Consider the following 26,351-nt stretch of genomic DNA (forward strand, 5'->3'; position numbering starts at 1 on the left):
AAACACCAGCTGAAAGAAGACCAGGCACAGTTGCCTCCTCCTCACCCATCTTGGTTTATTTCCTTGGTTTATAACAACTTAAACATGCAACAGCCAACTTTCATTGGAAACAAACCAAGAGGCCTGCTAAGCAGGAATTTTCAGTCTCTAGACAAGTTACTGGCTTCATCTATTTTCTGAAACTGAAGTCATTCCAGCTTAAAGAGTAAGAAAAGAGAAAGAACTCTAATAGAGGATCCACCAACAGACCGTCTGCACTGGCATCTGAGCAGAGGCCCAAGTGGGCAACTCAGCAGCTTCGGAAGCCCCTTTGCTCTCCGGCTTCCTCATCTTGCAACAATCCCAGAGCATGGATTAGGTGATGACACTTCAGAAGTCATACAACAGGCTGATTCCTGGTCTGAAAACCAGTGATCCTCCAACCCGTTTTGTCCAGGAAAGATACAGGGAGGATTTACAAATGCTGACCCCCGACTGTGCCATGACACTGCAGTCTCTCCTCTAGGTGATGAGGATCTATCAAAGACAGGGCTTTATGAGTATTACCAGCACATTAACCTAGGCTGTAGAACAGTCTGCTGTGCAGCTTGAGGCTTCCATTTTCAGTGCAGACAGACCCAGGGCTGGGGGATGCAGATGACCAGCTGTGTGAACACCCCGGTGTGGAGTGGGTCTCTGGGCCGCTGCACCCACCAAGCTGGTCCAGAGCTGGGAAAGTGGCCCAACCTTTACCGGCGCTGAACACACTGCAGACACAGCAAGAAGGCAGCAGAAACGCACCCCTCCCAAAACTTCCCCAGAGGCTGAGAGAGCAGCCAAGAGATCGGGGCCCACCCTGAGCTCCCTTCCAAAGCTGCCTCTCCTGAGACACTCGAGTCAGTGCTGCAGATCTATCCCTGAGTTTCGAGGCTTACTCCTCTCAATTACAGCTCGTCTCCTCTCAGGCCCAGGCAGGGACTTCAGTGTGACCCACGATACCCATTCTTGCCTGTCCTCTCCTTCCTCCAAAGAGCATCTCTGGGGGACACCTCGTACCTTTGCTAGAAACATGAGTCCCCAGGCTGCCTGCCTAATTAACACCTGCACCATCAGAAGTTAAACTTACCCAGACTTTCCTGGTGCTGATCCAGTAACTTGCCAGGCGTGTCTCCCAGGCAAGCCATACCATTCACAGCATGCACTTGCCTCCCTACACACTGTACCTCTGGCAGGTATTACGGCATTGAGAATACCACTATTTTGTGCAGTTCCACAAAGAGCGTGGTGGATCCCAGGCGTCTACCACTGACTCGCCCACAGCTCAGTACAGAGCGTTGCCCCACCACTCATGAGGGGCTCCCCTCCTAAGCCTGGGGAGGAAAGCCTAGAGCAGTGAGCGACTCGTTAACCTGGGGCTCTGAAACAAACCCAGCCACACCCCATTCCAATTCAATCAGAAATCAGGCATCGGTATTTTTTTAAAGGTCTACCAGGTGATCACACATGTGGTCAATACTGGGAACTGTTGACCTACCTATGAGAACTCCTGTGCCTCTGGGGACCCCAGTGAAGAAACAGTAATTATGATCAAAATAACTACCATCCCCTGAGCTTGTCTGACATCCCTGTTACACTGTACAAGCACTCTGCATGGATTACCTTGATGGATCTGCACAACAAATCCCCAAGGCAGGGGTTAGGCTGATGCTACAGACAAGAAACCAAGGTTCAAGGAGGCTACTAATTACTTGGTCACGGTCACAGAGATGGTGAAAGTGATTCACTGCCTCTACTCTTCGCAAGGAAAAATTGGGAGATTCTTAAACAGTTGACAAAATCACAGAGACAGAGTGTGGAGCTGTGGTTGCAAGTGACCAGGGCAAGGGGTAATGGGGAGGAAGTGTTTAATGGGTATTTAACCAAGTGTTTAACCAAGCTTCCATCTGGGAAGACAAATTTTGGAGACGGACGGGGCTGATGGCTGCATAAAAATGTGAACACACTTAATTCCACTGAATGGAACACTTATACATAGTTAAAGTAGTAAATATTGTGTTATGTATATTTTGCTATAATTTTTGAAATGAAAATATTTTAAAATTAAAATATAAAATGAATAAAAAAGAGAGAGATGACTAGAAGTCCTGTCTCAGGCACAGTGCTATCCCAGGTCATCTCCTGGTTATCTTCCTTATCTTTGAGCTATTTCACAACTTTGTAAGTCTTAGAATCCCGAGGGTAATGCCAATAAGTCATGTCTAGCAGATTCAGTGTATCCCAGCCAATTTTAGATCTAATAAGCAAATTTATTTCCGCTTTCCTGAGACCTACATATTTGTAATTCTTTGCATTCTCTTTTGAACCAGTTGCAACATCTTACTGGTTCTCTCACTAATGGATTAGTTAAATAAAATCTGAACATGTGTTCATTTTATAACAGTTGCTCAGAATTACTACCACATGTCAAATTTCCTTGATTTCTAACAATAAACTACAAAGGCCTGAGTTTTCCCAGTTGAGATGTTCCTCCCACAGGGCGATGCTTCTAGCTATTGTAGAACAAAAAGCACATTCTCTGTTTGACCTGACACGTAAGTGCACACCCGTAGGGCCTCCATAGAGTGTGTGGATCCAAGAGAAGGACTGGGCTACACCAGCCCTGCGCAGGCTCCGCCCTCACTAGGGAGGTGAGAACACACTGGCTCCGGGGTGTGAGATGCAGACTCTCAGGCCGCCTGGGGAGGGAACCCTGGATGCCAGCTGTGAGTGGAGGGTGAGGAAGGGGAGGAGACTGTGGAGACTCCAACCACTGGTCTTCCATCAGCCACCCCTTGCTTTTCTCCCTGACTCCCAGGAGGTTGTCATTAGACACAACCCAGAGCAGGTGGAAAAGAGAAAATTCTATAAACCCCAAGCCAAAGGGGAGAGGTTCAAAAGCCAAATAGAGCCACTGCAGAGAGCTCCTGGCGAGGATGTGATAGAGGCAGGATAAATCCAGAAGATAGGGCCAGGAGGAGAGGGCGAAGGGAGGGGCCGATAGAGCCTGGGTCACAGCACACTTAAGGGCAGCGCTTGCAGGTGCCGGCTCCGTGGACACCAGCGGAGCTCCATGCAGCACAATTCTGCTCCAGCTGTGAAAATGAAAAGGGCACACATGCCCTGCCCAGTGGTGCCACTTAGAGAAAGCCGTCCCACAGACAGAACCACGCTGCTCAAGAAGACCTCAGGACAAGGTCAGTCACTGCAAGTAATTTCCAGGAACAGATGATTAACATAATTTAAATGCCTGTGGACGGGGGATAGGTGAAGCCAATTACAGTTCACTGAAGAAAGCAGAGGGAGGGACTTCCCTGGTGGTCCAGAGGCTAAGACTCTGGGCTCCCAATGCAGAGTGCTCAGGTTTGATCCCTGGTCAGGGAACTAGATCCCGCATGACACAACTAAAAGAACCTGCACGCTGCAATGAAGATCAAAGATACTGCGTGCCACCACTAAGACCCAGCACAGCCAAGTAATAAAATAATATTAAAAAAAAAAAGAAAGAAAAAGCAAAGGGAAGGAGGACATATATAGTATCCTACCATTTGTCTAGAAACAATTCACGGAGATACACATAGAGACACATCCATCTACACATATACACATGAAATATCTCAGGGGAAAAAATGTAAGAAAGATAACATGGGTTGCCTTCAGAACAGGAGACACTGAGAGGTTGGGAGACAGTGTAGAAGAAAGACTTATCAACATTTCATACCTTCTGATTTAGAGCCACGTGGATGTATTACCTGTTCAAAATATTTAATTTTTTAGGGAATTCCCTGGAAGTTCAGTAGCTAAGACTTCGATCTTCTACAGCAGGGGGTCAGGGTTCAATCCCTGGTCAGGGAACTAAGACCCCACATGCTGTGCAAAAAAAAAACTTTTTTCTCTGTCTTTTAAAACAGGTATAGGGAGTCTTTTGGAAGAAGCCTATGACAGACAACACATTCTCTCAAGTGGACACTTTCACCTAACCAAGGGCCTTGTAAGCATCTGCTTCTCCCATTGCCTGCCTCTTGGGGACTGGCAGCTTTTAGGCAAGGACCACAGACCCATAAGCCCTCATTCCACTAAGTCCAATATTAGACACACTCCCCACAGATTCAAAACCAAAGCGAATGAACAAACAACAAAAAAGATCCTTGGTTTTCACTATTCCGCTGCGTTTCTTGAGGCTGTGAATGTATACCATACCATCCATCAGCTCGAGCCTTTTCTTGGGACAGGCTGCCGGAAAGCATCTACCAGCCCTGCACATCTTAATTTCTGCAGACATGATCAAGTGTCATGCTTGGGAAAGTTGCTAAACTCAAACCCTTTGCAGCTCTCTTTTTAAAAGTTTAAAGTTTATATTTATTGGAGCAGAGTTGTTCACTAGTAATGCGAGCCCTGATGTGAAACCTCCACAGAAGCCACACACCTATGAATGTGTCGAGGCCCAGAACAGGCTGCCCAAAGTATGCCTCAATGCACATTGATTATTTTGAATTAAAGCTACTTGAGAAACGGCTGGTGGGGGAAAATACTGTTAAAAGACCCGCTGACCCCTGCTCTTTCCCTCTGCAAGCAGGAAATAAATCTACATGAAGGAATCCTCCCTACAAACCAGGAGGACAAAAAGCATCCTTACCAACAGAGCTAGAGAATTCTAGGCTAAGGAAGCTTTAGTATAAGCAAACTTCTTCATGAGTCTGTTACCCCAAGCACAAGCCCCTTTGTTTTGTTAAACTTTCACAGATGATTGTTTCTTTGTCTAAAAATGACACATAAACAAACTGCTTTGGTCACTTCGGGGCAGGTGGGTAGGGGTGTCCCATTTCTATGACCATTCTATGTGTATGAATTAAGTTTTTTTTTCTCCTGTTACTCTGTCTTGTGTCAATTTAATTATTAGACTAAACCAAAAAATTTAGGGGGGAGGGTGTGGGGAAATTTCCCCCTCTCAAACAAATGATATTAACCCCTTTAAGTTTATTTCCTTACATAATAATGATTACATTTAGAACAGCTATTTTAAAAAAAAATCAAGGCATAATAACATTCAATAAAATTCATCCTTTTTAGGTATTCAGTTTGATGTGTTTGGATCAATGTATAGAATCATACAAAATCACTAGTGTAAGCAAAACAGAGAATTTCATTTCCTTCCTGAAATTCCCACTTGCTTCTTTTTTCCCAGTCATCCCTTTCTACCATCCCTGGTCCCTAGCAATCACTCATCTATTTTCTGTTCCTACAATTTTGATTCTTCAGGGAGAAATAGCAATAACCTCACATATGCAGATGACACCACCCTTATGACAGAAAGTGAAGAGGAACTAAAGAGCCTCTTGATAAAAGTGAAAGAGAAGAGTGAAAAAACTGGCTTAAAACTCAACATTCAAAAAATGAAGACCATGGCATCTGGTCCCATCACTTCATGGCAAATAGATGGGAAAACAATGGAAACAGTGACAGACTTTTATTTTCTTGGGCTCCAAAATCACTGGAGATGGTGACTGCAGCCATGAAATTAAAAGATGCTTACTCCTTGGAAGAAAAGCTATGACCAACCTAGCCAGCATATTTAAAAGTAGAGACATCACTTTACTGACAAAGGTCCATCTAGTCAAAGCTATGGTTTTTCCAGTAGTCATGTATGGATGTGAGAGTTGGACCATAAAGAAAGGTGAGCATTGAAGAACTGATGCTTTTGAACTGTGGTATTAGAGAATACTCCTGAGAGTCCCTTGGACTGCAAGGAGATCAAACCAGTCAATCCTAAAGGAAATCAGCCCTGAATGTTCATTGGAAGCACTGATGCTGAAGCTGAAGCTCCAATACTTTGTCCACCTGATGTGAAGAGCCAACTCACTGGAAAAGACCCTGATGCTGGGAAAAATTGAAGGCAAGAGGAGAAGGGGACAACAGAGGATGAGATAGTTGGATGGCATCACAGACTCCATGGACATGAGTTTGAACAAGCTCTGGGAGTTGGTGATGGACAGGGAAGCCCGGTGTGCTCAAGTCCATGGGGTCACAAGAGTTGGACACAACTCAGCGACTAAACTGAACTGAAAAAGTCAGTGGTTAAATAGCATGTTATATAAAGATGGTAAAGTCAATGGTTAGACAGCATGTTAGACAGAATTAGATAAACAGCATCACTGACTCAATAGACGTGAGTTTGAGCAAACTCTGTGAGATAGTAAAGGACGGGGAGCCTGGCATGTTGCAGTCCAGGGGGTCACAAAGAGTTGGCTATGACTTAGCGACTAAACAACAACAAGAAAGCTATTCAAAGGGAATCACATTGCACGTGGCCTTTTGTGTCTGGCTTCAAATGCATATGGCTTTGAGATTCATTCATGCTCTTTCCTCTGCTGGTAGCTCAGTCCTTCCTGTTGTTGAATAGCATTCCCCAATATGTTCATCAGTTCAGCAGGTTGGATGTGGGGAGGTTTACTTTAAGGAACTGGCTCTTACCAATTGTAGAGACCTGGAAAGTCATCACTGCAGGCAGACAGGCAAGACGGGAGCAGAGTTCTCTCTTCATTCAATACTGGACACTGCGCTCCACAGCTGTCATCTCATTTAATCCTCATAGCAACCTCACAAGGTGGGGCTTGGCCTCACTTTTCAAATGAGGACATTGACCAGCCTGTGTCCTCTGCTCAAGACTCTCTGCCTGGTGCTCAGACTCTGACTCTCAGACCACAAGATGCTGGCTGTTGCATCATCAGGACCGCCTCATAACAACGACCACATTCGACTCGTGCCACATGCCAAGAGCCTTTCTAAGTCCCTTGCATATATTGATTCAGTTACTGCTGAAACAACCACATGAGGTAGCCAGTATTACTTTATCCTCATTTTACCGGTGACAATATGAATCAGAAAGGGACTGAGATTACAGAGCTAGTAAACAAGCTCACATCTGATCCCAGGCGAGTCTGGCTCCTAGGTCCATGCTCACACCCTCTGCACTACATTTCCTTGGTCAGGAATTTCTGAAGCTGCTTTAAAACCCTGGCAATGGTGTAAGTGTGGTACTGGGGATGGGGAGAGAGAAGTCCCATTGGCAAAAGTCCCTCCCACACAATGGCCTCTTTTCCTGTGTGTCCTGATGGGGAGAAGCAGCTGGGGAGGGGGTCCCTGGGCTGGTGCTGAAGGAACAGCTCAGGTGCTGTCCTAAGTGTGGGCCTCAGAGCCGGACGGGCTGGTTCCTGCCCAGGTTGGTTGGTTTCTCTGCTCAGTCGAGTCTGACCCTTTGCAACCCCATGGACTATAGACCGCCAGGCTCCCCTGTCCTTGGAATTCTCCAGGCAAGAAGACTGGAGTGGGTTGCCATGCCCTCCTCCAGGGGATCTTCCCAACCTGGGATTGAACACTGGTCTCCTGCACTGCAGGCAGATTCTTTACATCTGAGCCACCAGGGAAGTAACTGAATTGCTAGAGTATCTTCCTGCTCAATAGCCCCCTTTCCTTGTAAGTATCACACAGATAAGAGCGCAGGCTGTCTGAGCTGTGAGGATTTCAATGAGGTGCTAAATAAACAGCACTGGTCCAGTGCGGGCACAGGCACTCAACACGTATTTCTAAACTTGATTTCATGTTTCACAAGTTACTAAAGTGATATATGCTTGTTTTAATAAGCAGAATAATACAATGGAAACATCTTTAGAAGCGAAGCGAATCCTCCTGCTGCCAGGGATCCAGCATCAACAGTGTCTTCTGTTCCCCCACAGTTTTCCTCCATGCTCACACAAACACAAGCATGTTTGCAGAGAGCAGTGGATTTGTGTTTTAACCAAAATGCATCAGACTATACCTATCACTTGCTACTCTGATACCTGTCTTTTTCATTTATCAATGAATGTAACTGGTCAATATAAATGCAACTCTTTTCTAAGTCCTTTGTGCATAAACATCTATGCAAATGTAACATTTTATTTAAATTAGATACACATGATATTATGAAGTTTGCAGTGGGTCTTTAGTTTGTTTTTCCCTTGCTCCCTCACCTTCTTCCTTACCCTCCATATTGCGCCCTCCCATGTTGCCACCTGCTGTTTTCTGTCCATCCACTCTGCAGTAAACCCTGGGAGGTGGGCCTGGGAGGGAGAGCACCACAACTAGAGAATGGCCGCACTCACCGCAGCTAGAAAAAGCCCAAGCAAAGCAGTTAAGACCCAGCATAGCCAAAAATAAATAAAAATTTTAAAACTCTAGAACATGGTGATGGTCGCACAACTCTGCAAATACATTAAAAATTATTGAATTTCACACTTATAATGGGTAAATTTTTTTGGCATGCAAGTTATACTTCAATAAAGCTGTTTTTTTAAAGAGCAAAAGAAGTCTGTTTAAAAAAGAGAACTTGCAGGGACTTCCCTGGTGGTTCAGTGGCTAAGCCTCTGAGCTCCCGGTTTAGGAGTCTGGGTTCCATGCCTGGTCAGGGAACATGATCCCATGTGCCACAACTAAAGATCCCAAATGCCACAACTAAGACCTGGCACAGCCAAATAAACAAAGAAATGTTTTTAATTTTTTAAAAAGAAATTGCAGATGATGTATTAACAGCTTTAATAAGTTACTATTATAATAATTCTGAAAAGTTGGTATTTTTATACCCATTTTACAGATAAGAAAATTGAGGCTCAAAGAAGGTAAGCAACTTGCACAATTAGCAAACATAGCAAAGTTAAAATGTGTGCACATGTGCCCTAACTACAGAGTTCTTGCACTTTCTCCCCTGTGTGACTGCCTGGGGCCTGAAAAGCTGTGGGGAGACCATGCTGGGGCCTGAGCGAAGGTTCACCCTGGATTCCACACAACCTTGTCACCACCTAGGTTAGAGTGCTACTAGGCCAATGGGACACCTTTCAGTAGCCAAAGATTTTCTCTCTCTAGGGACCAGCGTTGTGATTGTGACTTATAATAAGAAATATATATTTGCTCTTAGTCTCCATTCTTGGCTTATAGCTCCTTGAAATTTCCTGAGTGATGAGAGCAATGGGAGCATCTTTTGCTCTTATAGTTGGTCTTCTGTCAGTTCCTGAAATAGCTCCAGAGCCACAAATGTGAAAGGAGTGTGCTATTCATAATAAATCCCTTTCAACCACACCTGAATTTATGTTAACACGATAACTTATGAAAAGCCCTGGGTTTCCCAGGTGGTGCAGTGGTGAAGAATCAGCCTGCCAATGCAGGAGACGCCAGAGATGCAGCTTTGATCCCTGAGTTGGGAAGATCCTCTGGAGTAGGAAATAGCAACCCTCTCCAGTATTTTGCCTGGAAAATCTTAGGGACAGAGGAGCCTGGTGACTACAGTCCACAGGGTCGCCAAGAGTCGGACACAACTAAGCACTGAGTGATGGAAAGCCCTAAGGATGGGTTGCCAGAGGAACCAACAGTGATTGGAGGCTGGAACTTTCAGTTGCACTTTCCTGAACTTCAGAGATCAAACTGCCAACATCCACTGGATCATTGAAAAAGCAAAAGACTTCCAGAGAACATCTATTTCTGCTTTTTTGACTACGCCAAAGAGTTTGACTATGTGGATCACAACAAACTGCAGAAAATTCTTCAAGAGATGGGAATACCAGACCACCTTATCTGCCTCCTGAGAAATCTGTATGCCGGTCAAAAAGCAACAGTTAGAACTGGACACGAACAACAGACTGGTTCAAAATTGGGAAAGGAGTATGTCAAGGCTATTTACTGTCACCCTGCTTATTCAATTTATAAGTACATCATGAGAGTACACCATGAGAAATGCTGGGCTGGATGAAGCACAAGCTGGAATCAAGATTTCCAGGAGAAATATCAATAACCTCAGATACGCAGATGATACCACCCTTATGGCAGAAAGCAAAGAACTAAAGAGCCTCTTGATGAAAGCGAAAGAATAGAGTGAAAAAGCTGGCTTAAAACTTAGCATTCAGAAAACTAAGATCATAGTATCTGGTCCCATCACTTCATGGCAAACAGATGAGGAAACAATGGAAACAGTGACAGACTTTATTTTCTTGGGCTCCAAAATCACTCCAGATCGTGGCTATAGCCATGAAATTAAAAGACGCTTGCTCCTTGGAAGAAATGCTATGACCAACCTAGACAGCATATTAAAAAGGAGAGACATTACTTTGCCAACAAAGGTCCATCTAGTCAAAGCCATGCTTTTTCCAGTATTCATGTATGGATATGAGAGATGGACTGTAAAGAAAACTGAGCACTAAAGAACTGATGATTTTGAACCGTGGTGTTGGAGAAGACTCTTGAGAGTCCCTTCGACTACAAGGAGATCCAACCAGTCCATCCTAAAGGAAATTGGAAGGACTGATGCTGAAGCTGAAACTCCAATACTTTGGCCACCTGATGCGAAGAACTGACTCATTGGAAAAGACCCTGATGCTGGGAAAGATTAAAGGCAGGAGTAGAAGGGGACAACAGAGGATAAGATGGTTGGACGGCATCACTGACTCGATGACCATGAATTTGAATGAGCTCCGGGAGTTGGTGATGGACAGGGAAGCCTGGCATGCTGCAGTCCATGGGGTCGCAAAGAGTCGGACATGACTAAGCGACTGAACTGACCTCAAAGAAGGCAAAAGAGGCTGGCAGTGGTCAATCACCAATGCCAATGATTTAGTCAACAACATCTATGTAATGAAGCCTCCATAAAAACCCAAAGGACAGAGTTCAGGGAACTCCTGGGTTGGTGGACATACAGAGGTGCTGAACGGATGGTGTGCCTAAAGGGGGAGGAAGCCCAGCGCCCTCTCCCCACACCTTGCCCTCTGCATCTCTTTCATCTGGCTGTTCCTGGGTTGTATCTCTTTATAATAATCTGGTAATCTTTTCCTGATTTCTATGAGCTGCTTTAATAAATTAATTCAACCCAAGGAGGGTCATGGAAGCCTCTGATTTCTAGCCAGTGTGCAGAAGACAACCTGGCCTTGCAGCCGGTGTCAGGGGCTGGCGTGAGGGGTGGGGTGTTTTGTGGGAGTGAGTCCTCAGCCCGTGAGATCTGATGCTCTCTTCAGAGAGACGTCATCAGAACTGAGTTAACTGCCTGGTGGTGCTGCGAAAAGCACACATCAGAAGCGTGAAATACGGAGACTGCACAGGAATAACTGAAAATGTGAGCTGGCTAATCTTTGCCACAGGGGGTCAGAGGTTAACAGACATTACTGTTTGAAAAATGAAACTCCGCCTCTCTCCAGAGCTCTCTCTGGGTCTGGGCGGGGGCGAGGGGGAAGCTTTGGAGCCATGACGGGGTCCAACTTGCAGTTCTGCCAAACAGCAGGTGGCGGCCCCTTGGCCTTGAAGTTACTACAATCTTTCTGTGCCTCAGTTTCCTCATCCCTAAAGTGGGGGTGCAAAGAGAACCTCTTCTAAGGGGTTCTATACAGTGGTTGGAACAATACTAAGTTTTGCCATTAGTATTATGTCATCCATGGATCTGCACCTGTCACGTTACTAGGCAGAATTGGGCTGATCTCAGTTTTGCTACAAAGCTGCCCCGGGCCTGTGGGTCATTTGTTGGTGAGGGATCAGGAGTGCCCTCCAAAGCTTGCTACATATCTCACTGACCTGAGTGAAATCAGTCCAAAGAGGTTGAGGGTCACCTGGTCCAAGCCCATCATTGTTCAGACGGGAGCAACAAAGCTCTGCAGGTTGGAGTGGCTGAGCCGCCCACAAACCTCCCCAAGAGGCTTAATGTCATTCCCATGTAAACACTCTACCCAGTCAGTTTTTGTGCCCCAACTTCTCCAGAGAGATCTCTTGTCTATTTGACTAAAGAAGTGAGAAAAAGCCACGGACTGCTGTGATTTTAAAGAGGGTCAAATGCTAATTTTACAAGTGACTCCATTTGAAAGACAGCAATGAAAGCATTTTTAATCCTTCATCTTTCTCCCCAGACCTCCTCTTTCTCCCCAAACCTCCATCACTGCGGGGGAAAAAAAAAGCCAGTTCTTTGAAGACTGTGAACCAAACACAACAGTTTTATGGACCATGGTTAAGACATGGGCTTTTCCCCAGAGAATAGCTGAAGTGTTTACTCTCTTGTTACCTTGGTAACTGCTACCTTGGCACCCTTGTTGATGAGCTGAACCACATTCTCCGTCTGGCCTTTGTACGCAGCTATGAGCAGGCGTTCTGAAAGCGCGGCGACCGCATCCTGCTGGCTCATGAATTAGGAGAGAAAGACGTTTTCAGGAAAGTGGTAGATAAGTTCCTTCGGCTCAACACATCACGGGCCCAGGCAGGCACCCTCAGGTAAAGATGCTCTGATCATCGGAAGGTGACTTCGTCACTATGCCATCTTCGGGACCTGGGGGTTACAGAACAAAGCTGCCATCAGCGCCACTCAGCACCTGGGACAGGCCCCATCTCTCCGCCCTCATTTTAGGGGATCTGTTGATTGCTCGCTGCTGGGGAGGGGAACTGGGGGATACAGGACACTCAGGAACCACCCTCTGCAGAGCAAACCCTGAACTTGTAAGTGGAAGGCAAAGAGGGTACTGAACCACCCCACCCCGTCCCCCACCCCTACCCCTCACTGCCTCCTGACCACTAGGGCTAGAACTGCAAGGTCTGCTCTGCAGATAACAAAGGGTCTCAGAGACCCAGTGAAATCCCCTGAATGTAGCCTGGTTTCCAGGCTCACCCTCTGCAGGTAACTACACTGAGTGTGACCACAAAGGGCCCTCCAGACTGTGCTCTGTGGGTTCACCAAGGCCAACGTGCCTATTCCCCTGGCCGGTTGGGTGCCGATGGACCACAGCCCACAAAGATCCTGAGGACAGGATCATATCCATGGACTTTCTCCCAGCATGTCCTGCCCTTCTCTATCTTCATCCTTTTCTCACTGTTCAGAGTGCACGTTCCTGAGTTCTGGAACAGCTGGAGAGCTGGGAGCAGGCCCGGGCCATCCCCTGGCCAATAACTGCGGCAATAAATGGACGCTACAGTCACTACTGGGGCTTCCCAGGGGGTGCTAGTGGCAAAGAACCTGTTTGCCAATGCAGGAGACATAAGAGATTCAGGTTTGATCCCTGGGCTGGGACGATCACCCGGAGGACAGTATGGCAACCTACTCCACTTTTCTTGCCTGGAGAATCCCATGGACAGACAAGCCTGGTGGGCTAAAGTCCATGGGGTCACAAAGAGTCAGACACAACTGAAGTGACTTAGCATGCACAGTTACTCTAGGGAGGGGTTGTGCCAACACAAACGGCCCACAGGTTTGTGCGCTCAGAGCACTGATCTGGGGGTAGTACTAGCAGTAAACTGAAACCCATCTTTCCACCAAATGCCAAATGAACAGGATTTTAAACACTGACTCCTCCTGGGAGCCCTGGGCCACTATTAGAGCAAACCAAAACCACTGGTGTTATGCCAAAGGTGAAGGTTTTGGGGGCCAAAGGAATGCTCAAGATCTGTGACCCATTCCTACCAGGACAGCAGCAAGTATGGGCCTCTCTTTGTCTTCAAATATACTTATTAAAAATACCAACATGGGCTATGGAAAGAAAATACTGTAGCATAAGGCCCTACAACACATTCTAATTTTGAAGACCCAGAAGGTACAGACGTTCTTTACAATGGTTTCCAGGCAAACCCCACGCTCCTCTCAATCTCTAGAGTCAGGAATTGGCTCTGATTATCCTTCACCTTGACATCCAGGTGGGCCATGTCACCAACCACTCCAGGTGGCTGGGAGAACAACAGGACTGTGGGGACTAAAGACAGTATTTTATTATGTGAAATCATTGGTCAAATGTGACTAGTACAACTTCAGAAAGGTTATTCTTATCCCTGCTCAGCTTGTGCTGTGCTGTGCTAAGTCACTCCAGTCGTGTCCAACTCTTTATGACCCTATGGACTATAGCCTGCCAGGCTCCTTTGTCCGTGGGGATTCTCCAGGCAAGAATACTGGAGTGAGTTGCCATGCCCTCCTCCAGGGGATCTTCCTAATCCAAGGATCGAACCTGAATCTCTTATATCTTCTGCATTGGCAAGCAGGTTCTTTACCACAAGTGCCACCTGGGAAGCCCCTGCTTAGTTTGCAAATGTCCAAATTTCCATCATCCATCTGTTGTCCAAAGTGTGGGTAAAGAATAGCAAGGAAAGGGACTTCCCTTGCGGTCTAATGGTCAGGACTCTATGCTTTCATTTTCGAGGGCTCGGGTTCAATTCCTGGTCTGGGAACTAAGATCCCACAAGCCACAAAGCAAGGCATTAAAAAAAAAAAAAAAAACAAAAAAACAACAACAACAAAGAGGCATGGAAAGAGGCAGAAGGAACCCTCACAAACCCATGCTGTTCTGATCACCAGGCTCATCAGAAGTACAAGAAACCTGGAGAAGGAACAGCAGGAGACCCCTTCCCTTCGCCACAGTCAGAAATCTCTGGGATGAACCTGAAATCTTTGTTGAATGAATAAGCCAATGAAAGAATAAAGTTGAGATGAAAAACAGAATTGGAGCAGAAAAGCCTTTGGAAATTCCCAGGGTCCCCCTGAAAGACTGAAGCTTGGGCTTTATGTTTCCCAGAATGTCGCCCTGTCTGGGAGGCTCTTAGTGGCTTTTTTCAGCACAGGATACTGTATGCTGTCTCTCTGTATTCACGTAAAGCGTGCTATCTTCACACCAATTATATGGAGCTTCTGCTCTGTCTGCCCCAACCCTGCGGAAGCACTCCAGGACCCAATGGCATGAAAATGCAGAAAATTAGCCCCGGCTTCCTAAATGCTCTTCCTTCCACAACTACATTCTTCTTCATTGACTCACTTGTTATTTCTGTGCACACGACCTACCAGGCCACCCCACCTTCCCAAACCTTTCCTGTGATGAGCATTCGCAAGTCTCAAGTACAATTCCCAGTTCATACAAATATTATCATCATGGCTACAATTTCACCACTTCCCTCCGCAGCTAATAACTCCTGTGGATAGAGATCTCCTTGCAGGCCATCAGCTGAGGTTACGAGCTGCAGACCAGCAGTGCCGTCTGGTCTCCCCAGCAACGGAAGCACGGGTCAGCAGGCCTGTCTGTGCTAACAGCCACTCCCTCCCTCCCTTCTGTCCCATGCAATAAATTCTGCCTCGCAGACACTGAGACAAAAGCTGAGGTACACTGATTGCCATGGTTGCAAGCTACTGAGATAGCCTGTGATTATCTTTGGTAAACAGCGCTTTACAAATCCAGCACACATTATTATTCCTTTTTTTTTTTTAAATAGGGAGAGACACTACATTTCTGAGAAAATGTTGGCCAAGTAGAAATGTCATTTATTACAAGAAAAAATTTTTCAATGGAAGCTACTTAAGAATGAAATGCCCCACCCCAATCCACCCCCTCCACCATAGCCAACGCACAGCCTGCCTAAGGCTGAGGGTACCTCTAGGACAGGTCTCTCCTGGGATTTTTGGATTCCACCCCCCCAAACACCAGAGGGGCACAGAAAACTGCCTGCAAAAGCAGGAACAGAATTCCAGGTTCCTGGTTTCTACTGTGCTGTTAGCAGAGGCCCTGTATCCCACAGGGATGCACCCACATACCTTGGGGATCTCAAGTTCACACTCAGTTTAAATCCAGTAATCGCCTCACTGAAAGGACCTCCAGCATTCACCTGCATTTTCACTGACACACAACAGAGGGGGGCGAAGGGAGGGATCAAAGTGGCCGAGTCTCCTTTGTGACTTCCACCCTGGGCTCATTTTCCTCTCCACCTCTCTCATGATCATTGCCCGACACCTTCGGTATCCCGACCTCTCTTCCAGAACAATGATCCCCATGCTTCTGCAGTGAGGGGATAGTCTCCTTTCCCCTGATACCTCTGAACTGACAAATCAGACCAGGTAGAAGGGACTGGGCTGGCAAGAGGGATAAGGAGGATGTTGGACCCCCAGTAGTGAGTAGGAAGGGCAGAAGAATAGAGAGGGATGGTGAGCCGTCTGCAATCAAAGAGTTACTGCCAACCTGTTGGGTACCCAGGCTGCAGAGCCCCATTCCCTCATTAAATGTGAGCTTTCGCTCCCAAACAGACCAGCTATTATCCAAAACACTTCCCGCTGGCAGTGAGGAATTCCTGCCCCAAGTCTATCAATCACATCCTTCTTTGTCACTTTCACAGCATTTTTCACAGGAGAAAAACCTTAAATGCAAACAAGCTGCCAGTTCTTTAAGCAGAAAGGAAATAAATGCACAATCATAAATATGCAATAAGCATCATGAATTGAGAAAGGAATTTAGCTTCCTAAGATTTCTCTCCTTCCTCCCGGCCCACTGCCCCATTTTCTATTGCTTTCCAATTCGTCAGTGCTTTTGTCTCTCATCAAATGCCAGGGGGCCACACAGCTGCTTGGTCTGTGATGTGATCCGTTTTCTTTTTATAGCAAAAGGTCTATGGGGTTTTCTTAAAGATTTATAACAAGGTCCCCTGGTACCAAGATCTCAAAGCCACTGCATTCAGTCTCCTAACAAGGCAAAGAAATATTTTAGAAGAAATCTGCACACAAAAGTCCCAGCCAGACATTACGCAGAGCCCACCCAGAGATGGTCCACAGGCACTCTGGTCAGTTAACCATCAGTTAAGATAACTCTCTTTGCTCCTACTGGTCCAAACCCTGTGTTGAGGAGAGATTGTACTCACATCTGGGGGGTCTGTCCTCCCCGTTCTACATCGTGTTCTGTTGCTGGAAAAATCACGGTCAGTTCTTTCTTGGAGATCATTAGCTTCCTAGCACTGTCACGCCCAAGGGTCCGCAGTGATTTACGTTACAATGCTTGCTGCCTTTTCCCCTTGAGCTTCCTCAGCCAACACCAGCCAGATCACATCGAAATGCATACTAGGACATCCATCCAGCTCGCAATGTTTTGTGGCTTCCTCGTCTGCCCGGCACAGCTTCTGAAAGTCCTGGGTCTTCAGATTTTGTTGGACTGCTCCCTCCTACCGGCAGAGGACCTGTAACACTGCTCAGATCAAAGAGTCAGGGAATAATTCACAGATGGGTGGAATGCTTGTCAATGATGTTCAGACGATAGAGAAACGAAGTCTGCATTCTTTCAGCAGTAAAACAGATGATGCATAGGTTGTAAAGGAGGGGGGATACGAGAAGAGTTGAAATCTGTAAGGAACTGCCTTTAGGACAGCCCTTAATGGGAAATGTTCACTTTGTGGGAACAGCAGAGACCCAGAAACTCTCCCAACCCAGCCCTTTAGGCAGAGGGTTTCAACACAGGGACCTCAGCAGCACAGGAGACTAGAGGCTGGTTGAGAAACTGTTCCCAGGGTTTATGAACTGATAGTTTGTCTCAGAAATCCTCCTCTGAATAGAGCCTCTGCAGGAAAAGGGGAAGGGAGAGGGCAGGGAACTCTTTCAAGGGCTGTCAATGGCCCTCTACATCACAGGTGCGTCTTCCAGACCACTTGTTGAAGCAGCAGAAAACCAACTTCCCAACTTGAGTAATCACAGAAAGGAAGAGGGGTTTGAATTTGACTTGTGCGAATATTACTATTTTCCCCCCTCATTCCTAAAGCCAGAATGGTTGGTCCTGGAAATGGGAACTATGACTATCAACAGGAACCCTCTGAATACTCTTTCTGCCCAAAGCCCTGCCCCCATCTCCCTGAGGGCAGCAGCTCCTATGGGCAGGGGGCTGATTCTGCTTTGGCCAGTGTTCCACTTATACCAAGAGCAGGAGGATAGCTAGCAACCGTGGCTGGTGTGCTGCAGCAAGAATGAATTCCCTGGGGAGACCAAATGCCTGTAGAATGACATTCCTATTTTTAATGCAAGACCTTTATACCAGTTTAGCCAAAAGTGATCACTGCCGGGTTACTGCAACCGCTACTGGAGGACCAATGAGCTTAGAAAACAGATGCATGCGACTCATTCCCCACTTTGAAGGAACCCATCATCTGGCCCCGATCAGCCTTGATCATGGCCCAAAAGGCCAGATGCCAGCTGAGAACCGTAACACTGAATGCGACAGAAGTATAAAGTGAGGAGCGGTTCATCTGCTCAGAGGCCCTGGGACATTTCCTTCTGAGAAACCGAATCCAGAGTCAGGGACTCTCAACACAACACTGTTGACGAGGACAGGACAACCCTGGTTGCTCACGAGCCTGGTGTTCACACATGCTGTGCAAAAGGCAGGGACGGAGAGGCAAGTTTTGAGCAAGCCCATCACGGCTAAGGAACAGATACGGTGATTTCCTGAGAATATCTCACGTACAGTAACTATTCTCCTCTGAATCTGACATTTACTGGATTTTTCAAATAATCACCTCCGCAGGAGGCATAGAGAGGTTGTTGCAGTGAAAGCTGAGTGACATCTGGAGTTGGGTGACATCTGGATACTATTTAGGAAACCTATGACAAACCCCACCATCAAGAAAAGCTGCTGGCACATGTCAAAATACTACCGGCGGTACAAGGATACACCACTGAATAAAGACGTGACTGACAGGAGGCTTGTGATGTGCAAACCTCTGCTTTTTACATAGGGCAACAATAATTACTTTTTGGTTGTCTGGTGCTGCTAGATCACCAGAGCGGCCAAGCTGGGGCCGGGCACTCACATCACATAGCAAATGCCCCCCCGCCCAGATGCACTGTCATCCACTCGCGAGCCTTCTGCTGCTCCGTCTCCCCTGCGACAAGATAGTCACTCGCTCATCTGTTCTCCTACAGTTTTCCGTAAGCCCTGCTATGGGCTAATTTGTATCACCCACAAATTTCTGTACTGAAGCCCTTAGTGTGACTGTATTTGGAAATTAAGGTGAAACAGGACTTCCCAGGTGGCTCAGTCCTAAGGAACCCTCCTGCCAATGCAGGAGACGCAGGAGACATGGGTTCAATCCCTGGGTCAGGAAAGATTCCCCTGGAGGAGGAAATGGTAACCCACTCCAGCTTTCTTGCCTGGAAAATCCCATGGGCAGAGAAGCCTGGTGGACTACAGTCCATGGGGTCACAAAGAGTCAGAAATGACTTAAAGACTGAACACAAGCATAAGCAAGGTAAAATGAGCTTCTAAGGGTAGGGCCTTGATCTGATGGGATTAGTGTCCTTATAAGGAGAGACACCAAAGAGTCTCCATGTTCACTCTCTCCCCCGCGTCTCTCTATTCATACCTGCACCCCTGCCTCCAAGCCATGCTCATAGGAAACGCCATGGAAGGACAGCAAAAAAAGCAGTCATCTGCAAGCCAGGAAGATCCTTATCAGAACCAAACTCTGCTGGACTTTGATCAGGGGCTTCCAGCCTTCAGAACTACCAAGAAATAAACTCTTGCCAGGGAAACCACCCAGTCTACAGTACCTTGTAATGACAGCCCTAGTGACTAAGGCCTGAGCTCCCCTCACTCTGTCATTTGCTGGCATGGGCTCAAGGTTGGTCTTCCTGGTTATGCTGAACTCCTTGAAGGCAGAAACCCTATTTTGTTTATCTTGTCTCTCCAGTGCCTGGCACAGTTCCCAGAACATAGTTAGCCTTTAATGTCTGTTCAATAGATGCTAGAAAAGCTAATAATCAATAGCTTTTTCTAAGCATTAATTGGTCTTCAGGAGGCTGTGGATCCCACAAGAAATAGAGGAGGTGCCAACTAAGTCAACTAGCTTTTTGGTTTTTTTTTTGGGGGGGTTGACTTTTTCCTTTTTCCTTTCCCAAAGATTAAGCAGGGTATGGCTGCAAAACCTCCAAGAGATAACAACTGGGGGTTGGATTCGTTCTTCCCTCTCTCTTCCTCCTCAAAATAGAGGACAGCAGCTCCTGGGACCCTAAGAATTACCAATCTCAAGTGAGAGAGGTGTGTCAGCACTGGACGGCACCATAGCCACCCCAGAATTTTCTTCTCTGTCCTCAACCTCTGTTGGGTAAAACCACAAATGCTAAAGGTAACCCTACACAATCAATACCAAACGACAATAAAACCAACCTCGGAGAGTAGTCCAGCTGCCATGTATCCATATGACAGCTCTTACCCACTCCAACTTGCTTTGATCTGGCTTCTTTCTACCTGTTTTCTTGCTAAACCATCCCCGATGCTGTGGTTGTTGATTCTGTGGTGTATGAAGCATTTATTGAAGAGACAGTCACAAAGAACTACGGAAACTCAGCAAGAGAGCTTTCCTGCTTGGTGTGCTGGGGTGAAGGAGGTCAGGAACGTTCTTACAGAGAAGGTCATAGTTGAGCTGGGTCTTGGGGGCTAGAGGATTTTGTTAGGGAGAGAAGTGGGGAAGGGCATGAGCAGAGTCATCTGAAAGCGTAGGCGAGAGGAGCAAAGAGACTTGCTTCAGGACTTCCCCAGTGGTCCAGTGGCTAAGACTCCACACTCCCAATGCAGGGGGCCTGGGTTCAATCCCTGGTCAAGGAGCTAAATCACACATGCTGCAAACATCAAAGGCTGAAGGCCCTACGTGCTGCAACTAAGACCCAGTGCAGCCGAAATAAAAATTTTTTTAAATATACATGTAAAGAGAGACGCTGCAGCTGGAGCTTATAACGCATAGGCAAAGACCACAGATGACATTGCAAAGTCAGGTTGTGGAATAATTTTCACATCATGCCAAAGACACTGGACTGTAACTTGCATGTGTGATGGGAACCCTAGATGTTGGTAAGAAGAGAGACTGGTCAGATTCGTATACAGCTTGGAACTCAAACACACAGGATTGGATTAGTCATAATTATGGGTTCATGCTACACTTTCAAGTATGTATACAGCTTTCTCTTCTTTCCTTTGCTTTTTTAAATTCCTTTTGTACTTCCTTCTTTCTTTCAATTTTACTTAATACACTTCACTTTTTAGAGCAGTTTTAGGTTTATAGAAAAACTGAACAGAAAGCATAAAGAGGTTCCTTATAGCTCTTAACCCATACTCTGGCCCTTGAACTCACCATAGTGTCCCCTGTTATAAACACCTTGTACTAGTGTGGTACATTTGTTATAACTGATGAGTCAATATTGACTCATTCACTAAAGCCCATGGTTTGTATAGTGGTCACTCTGTGCTGTACAGGTCCTTGGGTCTGCACAGATGTATAATGACATATACCCACCATGACAGTATCATATATAATAGCCACATTGGATTAGTGCTCCACTATTCATCCCTCCCTCCCCCACAACCCTTGACAACCACTGATCCTTCTACTGTCTCTAAAGCATTGCTTTTTCCAGAATGTCATATATTTGGAATAATACAATATATCACCTTTCCAGGCTGGCTCTTTTCACTTACTAATGTGCATTTAAGGTTCCTCCCTGCCTTTTCATGGCTTGATAACTTTTTTTAAGTGCTGAATAATATTCGATTGTATGGATGTACCAGAGTTTATCTATTCACCTACTACAAGACATCTTGGTTCCTTTCAAGTTTTCACAATGATGGATAAAGCTGGTATAAACATCCAAGGGTAAATAAGCCAGAGGGATGAAATATACAGCATAAGGAATATCATCAATAATATTGTAATAGTTTTGTATGGGGATAGATGGTTACTAGATTTATTGTGCTGATCATTTCATAAGGTATGTAAATGTCAAATCACTGTGTAGTTCACCTAAAACTAACACAATACTGATACATATGTTAACTATATTTCAATTTAAAAACTCTACATGCATATTTTTGTGTGTACATAAGTCGTCATCTCATTTGGGTAAACACCAAGGAATACAATTGCTGAATCATACGGTAGGACAGTGTGTAGTTTTGTAAGAAGCTGATGCGCTGCATGCTAAGTTGCTTTAGTCATGTCCGACTCTGTGTGACCCTATGGACTGGAGCCCTCCAGGCTCCTCTGTCCGTGGGATTCTCCAGGCAAGAATACGTGCCTTCCTCCAAGGGATCTTCTCAACCCAGAGATTGAACCTGCGTCTCTAAAGTCTCCTGTATTGGCAGGCAGGTTCTTTACCACTAGTGCCACCTGGGAAGCCCAGAAACTGCTGTAGTGCCTTCCAAAGTGGCTGCAATAATCTGCATTGTAACAGCTGATTTTACATTGACTAGCTGCCAAGCGCAAGGGTAACCTTCACTTCTCACATGATTTTTCTGTTGCATTAGACGCTGCTACTATCTCTCCTTCATCACAGTTCCTCCTCCTCTGGTTTCCGTGACCCACTCTCTCCTCATGCTCCGTGGACTATTTCTTCATCCAAGGGCTCGTCTTTCACTTTCAAGTGTTGCAAGTCCTGAGATTCTATCCTGTATTGTCTTCTCTGCTCATTTTCCTCTCTAGAAGATCTCAGTACCGACATATCCCCCACACCTGCTGCCCACACGCTCCTCTGCTGCCTAGAAACGGATTGCTCCAAATCTTCTTTAGCCTCAATCACTCTCTAACGCTCCCTTTTTTTAAAACACACAACCATTTACCAAACACCCAGACATCTTACTCAGATGTTCCCCATCAACGTGCTAACAGCCAAATCACCATTCTTCTGTCCAAACCCATTCCTTTCCCTGTGTCCCCTTTTTGGTGAGGGGCCCCGTCTTCCATCTGTCTGCCTGTTTCCCTCATCTGGAACCACCCTCCCTTTCCTCTTATTCTTCTTTCCCCACCCCCACATCCAGTAATTTACCAAATCCTCCTGGTTTGAGACAGTAAGACAGAGATTTAAAATGCAAATTCTAGGGACTTCTCTGGTGGTCCAGTAGTTAAGAATCCACCTTGCAATGCAGGGGAGGTGGGTTCGATCCCTGGTCAGGGAACTAAGATCCTGCAGGGCAGCTAAGCCCAGGTATTGCAACTAGAGAGAAGTCTGCAAGCTGCAACGAAAAATCCCGCATGCCACAACAAAGATACTGCATGCTGCAGCTGAAACCTGATGCAGCCATAAATAAACAAACAAATATATATTTTTTTAATAAAATGCAAGCTCTGAAGTCAGACTTCCTGGGCTCATATCCCAGTTTTGCCACTTAAAATGGGCAAATTACCTACTTGATTCTAAGCCCGCTTCCTCGTGTATAAAACAGAGAGAATAATAATCCCTAACTAATTGGGTTGTTGCAAAGGTTGAATGAGATAATACATAGGCTATCCCAGCCTGGCACGTACAAAGTGCTCAGTAAATATTAAGCATGGCTGTATGGTTATTGCTTCACTGTTCTTGAATTGTTCTTTCATCTCTAGCTGCACTGCCCTGGCCTTCACTCAGGCAGTCATCATTTCTCACCTGAACTGTCACAGTGGTCTCCAACTGGATGCTGAAGGTGTTTTCTGAAATTCTTCTCAACTGAGAAGTTGGGATGAAAGAGGTGATGTAAGCTTTTGCTTGCCTAATAGAATGTAGATGAATTTTTGCCTGGGAACTGGTTAGAAGCCAAAGCCAGACTAAGATTCAGGATTCACAGAGTGAGTATACATTGGCTTGAAATGTATCTTGGATAAAAGATAACTCTGTAGAGGTTAGCCCAAACCTGACCAGAGAGTTGTTAGGATTACTTAAGCTTGACTCTCAGGAAAGACAGCCACTGAGCCAACAATGGTTAAATTCGCTCTCCTCCTAGAGACCACTGAGCCAACTTCAGGTAAGTTCCACTTTCTCATGTATTAGTTTTAGAAGAAAAGGAGTCATGAGAAACTCAGCCTTCTCCTCCAGTTGTTTCAAGATGGCAAAGTCAGAGCACAGACAGCTAAGCTGCAACGCGGGAGGAGCCATGCACACCGTGCCTATCTGCCAGGCAGGGGTCTGCTGGGTGGTGGGGTCTGAGTGGTGGGGTCTGCTGGGTGGGGGTCTGCTGGGTGGTGGGGGTTTGCTGGGTGGTGGAGGTTGCTGGGTGACGGGATCTGCTGGGTGGCGGGGTCTGCTGGGTGGTGGGGTCTGCTGGGTGGTGGGGTCTGAGTGGTGGGGTCTGCTGGGTGGGGGTCTGCTGGGTGGTGGGGGTTTGCTGGGTGGTGGAGGTTGCTGGGTGACGGGATCTGCTGGGTGGCGGGGTCTGCTGGGTGGTGGGGTCTGCTGAGTGGTGGGGTTTGCTGGGAAGGGGTCTGCTGGGTGGTGGGTCTGCTGAGTGGTGGGGGTTTGCTAGGTGCTGGAGGTTGCTGGGTGGTGGGGTCTGCTGGGTGACGGGGGTCTGCTTGGTGGCGGGGTCTGCTGGGTGGTGGGGTCTGCTGGGTGGTGGGGTCTGCTGAGTGGTGGTGGTTTGCTGAGTGGTGGGGGTTGCTGGCTGGTGAGGGTTTGCTGGGTGATGGAGGTTGCTGGTTGGTGGGGTCTGCTGGGTGGTGGGGTCTGCTGGGTGGTAGGGTCTACTGGGTGGTGGGGGTCTGCTGGGTGGTGGGGGTCTGCTGGGTGGCGGGGTCTGCTGGGTGGCAGGGGTCTGCTGGGTGGTTAGGGTCTGGGCCTTTGGTGTCAATTATTTTGCCTTGTCTGCAGACCTCTCCTCTTGACAAAGATAATTTCGTGTAAACAAACCATCCAGGGGGCTTGGAGTTTGTAGGGCTAAAGTTTGCAGGTAGAAGCTGTTCTGCCATGTTGGTTTCCCTGCCTCAATTCCCTCCCCTGCCTCAGTGTATGTGATCACTGGTGTCAGAATGCTCTTTGCACAGCACAAATGTGATCATGTTTTTCCTCTGCTATAATCCTCAGTGACTCACAGTCCCCCAGCACAAAGTTCAGGGATACACAAACCTATGCGTGGTCTGGTCTCAGCCCGTCTGCACCACCTCTTCTTCTGACCCATCCACCCACCCATCCTGTACCCTCACTTGGCCACAAGGGTACTCAGGTCACCTTGAAAGCACCATCCTGTTCTTTTTGCTTAGAATGACCTTTAGATCTTTCCCAAACTCCTCCTTATCCTTCAAACCTGATTCTAGGTGTCCTTCTCAGAAGATTTCACCTTGACTTCAGACGTCAGGGTTCCAGAAAGTGGGAGAATAAATTCTGTTGTCGGAAGCTGGTTAGTTTGTGGTGATTTGTTACAGTGGCCGCAGGAAACGAGTACAAATGCCTTATACATAATGGATGCTTAGTAACTCTTTACCAATGGCCTGTCTGGGTCAATCAACATCACAGGCTGTGCTTCTTTTTTTAAAGTCACTCACACACATCCATACCTTCTTGGCCAAAAGCCAGGACTCCATTATGTCACTTCAACATGTATAAATGATACTGTAGCCAAGGGGTCCCTCACTGCTGTCTGAAGGACAATGAGGTTCCAGGGGCTAAGAGTGTTCTACTGATGACATATTTCTATAAAACACCATTCACCCATCCTTTGAGGAAGGAGATGCTGGGAATGCCAGGAAGCAATGGCTCACACACGAGGATGGGGAGCTGCCCTCACCGGGGTCACTCCAGCCAGCAGCCGACTCAGGCTGCATCCTCGCAGCCTCCCCACCGGAGACACAGAGAGAAAGCCACATCAGGCTGTCAGTTTCCAATTTTGCACACAAAAAACAAAACACGAAGCTGCTCCACTAGCTAGGAATGAAGTGTCCAAATGTAACCCGGCAAACACAACCCCAAATAAGGCAAAGGGAAATCTGGGATTAACAGGAGTGTCATCTACTCAGCAGTAAACACCAACTGTGGTTTACCCCTGTAATGTGTAATTCCAGCGGATTTCTTCTACTGTATTCCTTGGAGGAAATAGGCCTCATGACCCTTCAGGGAGAAACCAGTTAAAGTCCACCAGCCACACGCAGATTGATCTTGTTTATCAATGTCCGCTAAGTGAACATCCAGAAATGGTTGCTTTTATCTTGGCTAAACCTGGTTTTCATCACAAGGGTCTCGGTTTAGGCAATGACACTGCCAATGAAGTATTTCATTTTGAAAAAAACAAACATTTATTTGACTGATCTGGATCTTAGTTGTGGCAAGTGGGATCTAGTTCCCCGACCAGGGATCAAACTCAGGCCTCCCGCACTGGGAGCATGGAGTCTTAGCCACTGGACAGCCAGAGAAGACCCCCACTGAAGGATTTCTGACCATAATGTCCAACTGCATGGCACCCTCCCCCACCCCCGTCACCTTTAACCCACACAGCTTTCTCCAATAACTTTTTATCTTTACTTACTTTTTCACTGAAGTCTAGTTGATTTATAATGTAGAGTGAGTTTCAGGTACACAGCACAGTGATTCATTTATACACACACACAAACATAAGATATTGAATATATATATATATATATATATATATATATATATATATATATATATACACACACACAAAAGAAATATTGAGTATAGTTTCCTGTGCTACACAGTAGATCCTTGTTGGTTTTCTTAATATATACTAATGTCCAAAACTCTTCTTAAAAGGTGCAGCTCTCAGCAGCATGTCATGGTTAGATGTGATCTGATGGTAACACTGCCCATCACCACT

The 26,351-nt window shown here is 46.4% G+C and overlaps 1 protein-coding gene across 4 annotated transcripts in view; it reads right to left on the reverse strand.

Moving 5' to 3' along the window:
• ANKRD6 (ankyrin repeat domain 6) overlaps positions 1 to 26,351 on the reverse strand; it is a 183,426-nt gene that overhangs the window by 47,025 nt on the left and 110,050 nt on the right. For 2 of the 4 annotated variants that reach the window (XM_018053148.1, XM_005684684.3), the window contains exons 1-2: positions 16,666 to 17,228; positions 12,080 to 12,340 (exon numbers count right to left, since the gene is read on the reverse strand). In XM_018053148.1, the coding sequence (XP_017908637.1) occupies positions 12,080 to 12,199 (120 nt within the window). In that variant the 5' untranslated portion in view covers positions 12,200 to 12,340; positions 16,666 to 17,228. Of the gene's footprint in view, positions 1 to 12,079; positions 12,341 to 16,665; positions 17,255 to 26,351 lie in introns of those variants that run through there. The other 2 variants (XM_005684682.3, XM_018053146.1) reach the window with 2 other exon arrangements.

Source organism: Capra hircus, chromosome 9 (assembly GCF_001704415.2).
Source record: "Capra hircus breed San Clemente chromosome 9, ASM170441v1, whole genome shotgun sequence".
Classification (NCBI taxonomy): Eukaryota; Metazoa; Chordata; class Mammalia; order Artiodactyla; family Bovidae; genus Capra; species Capra hircus.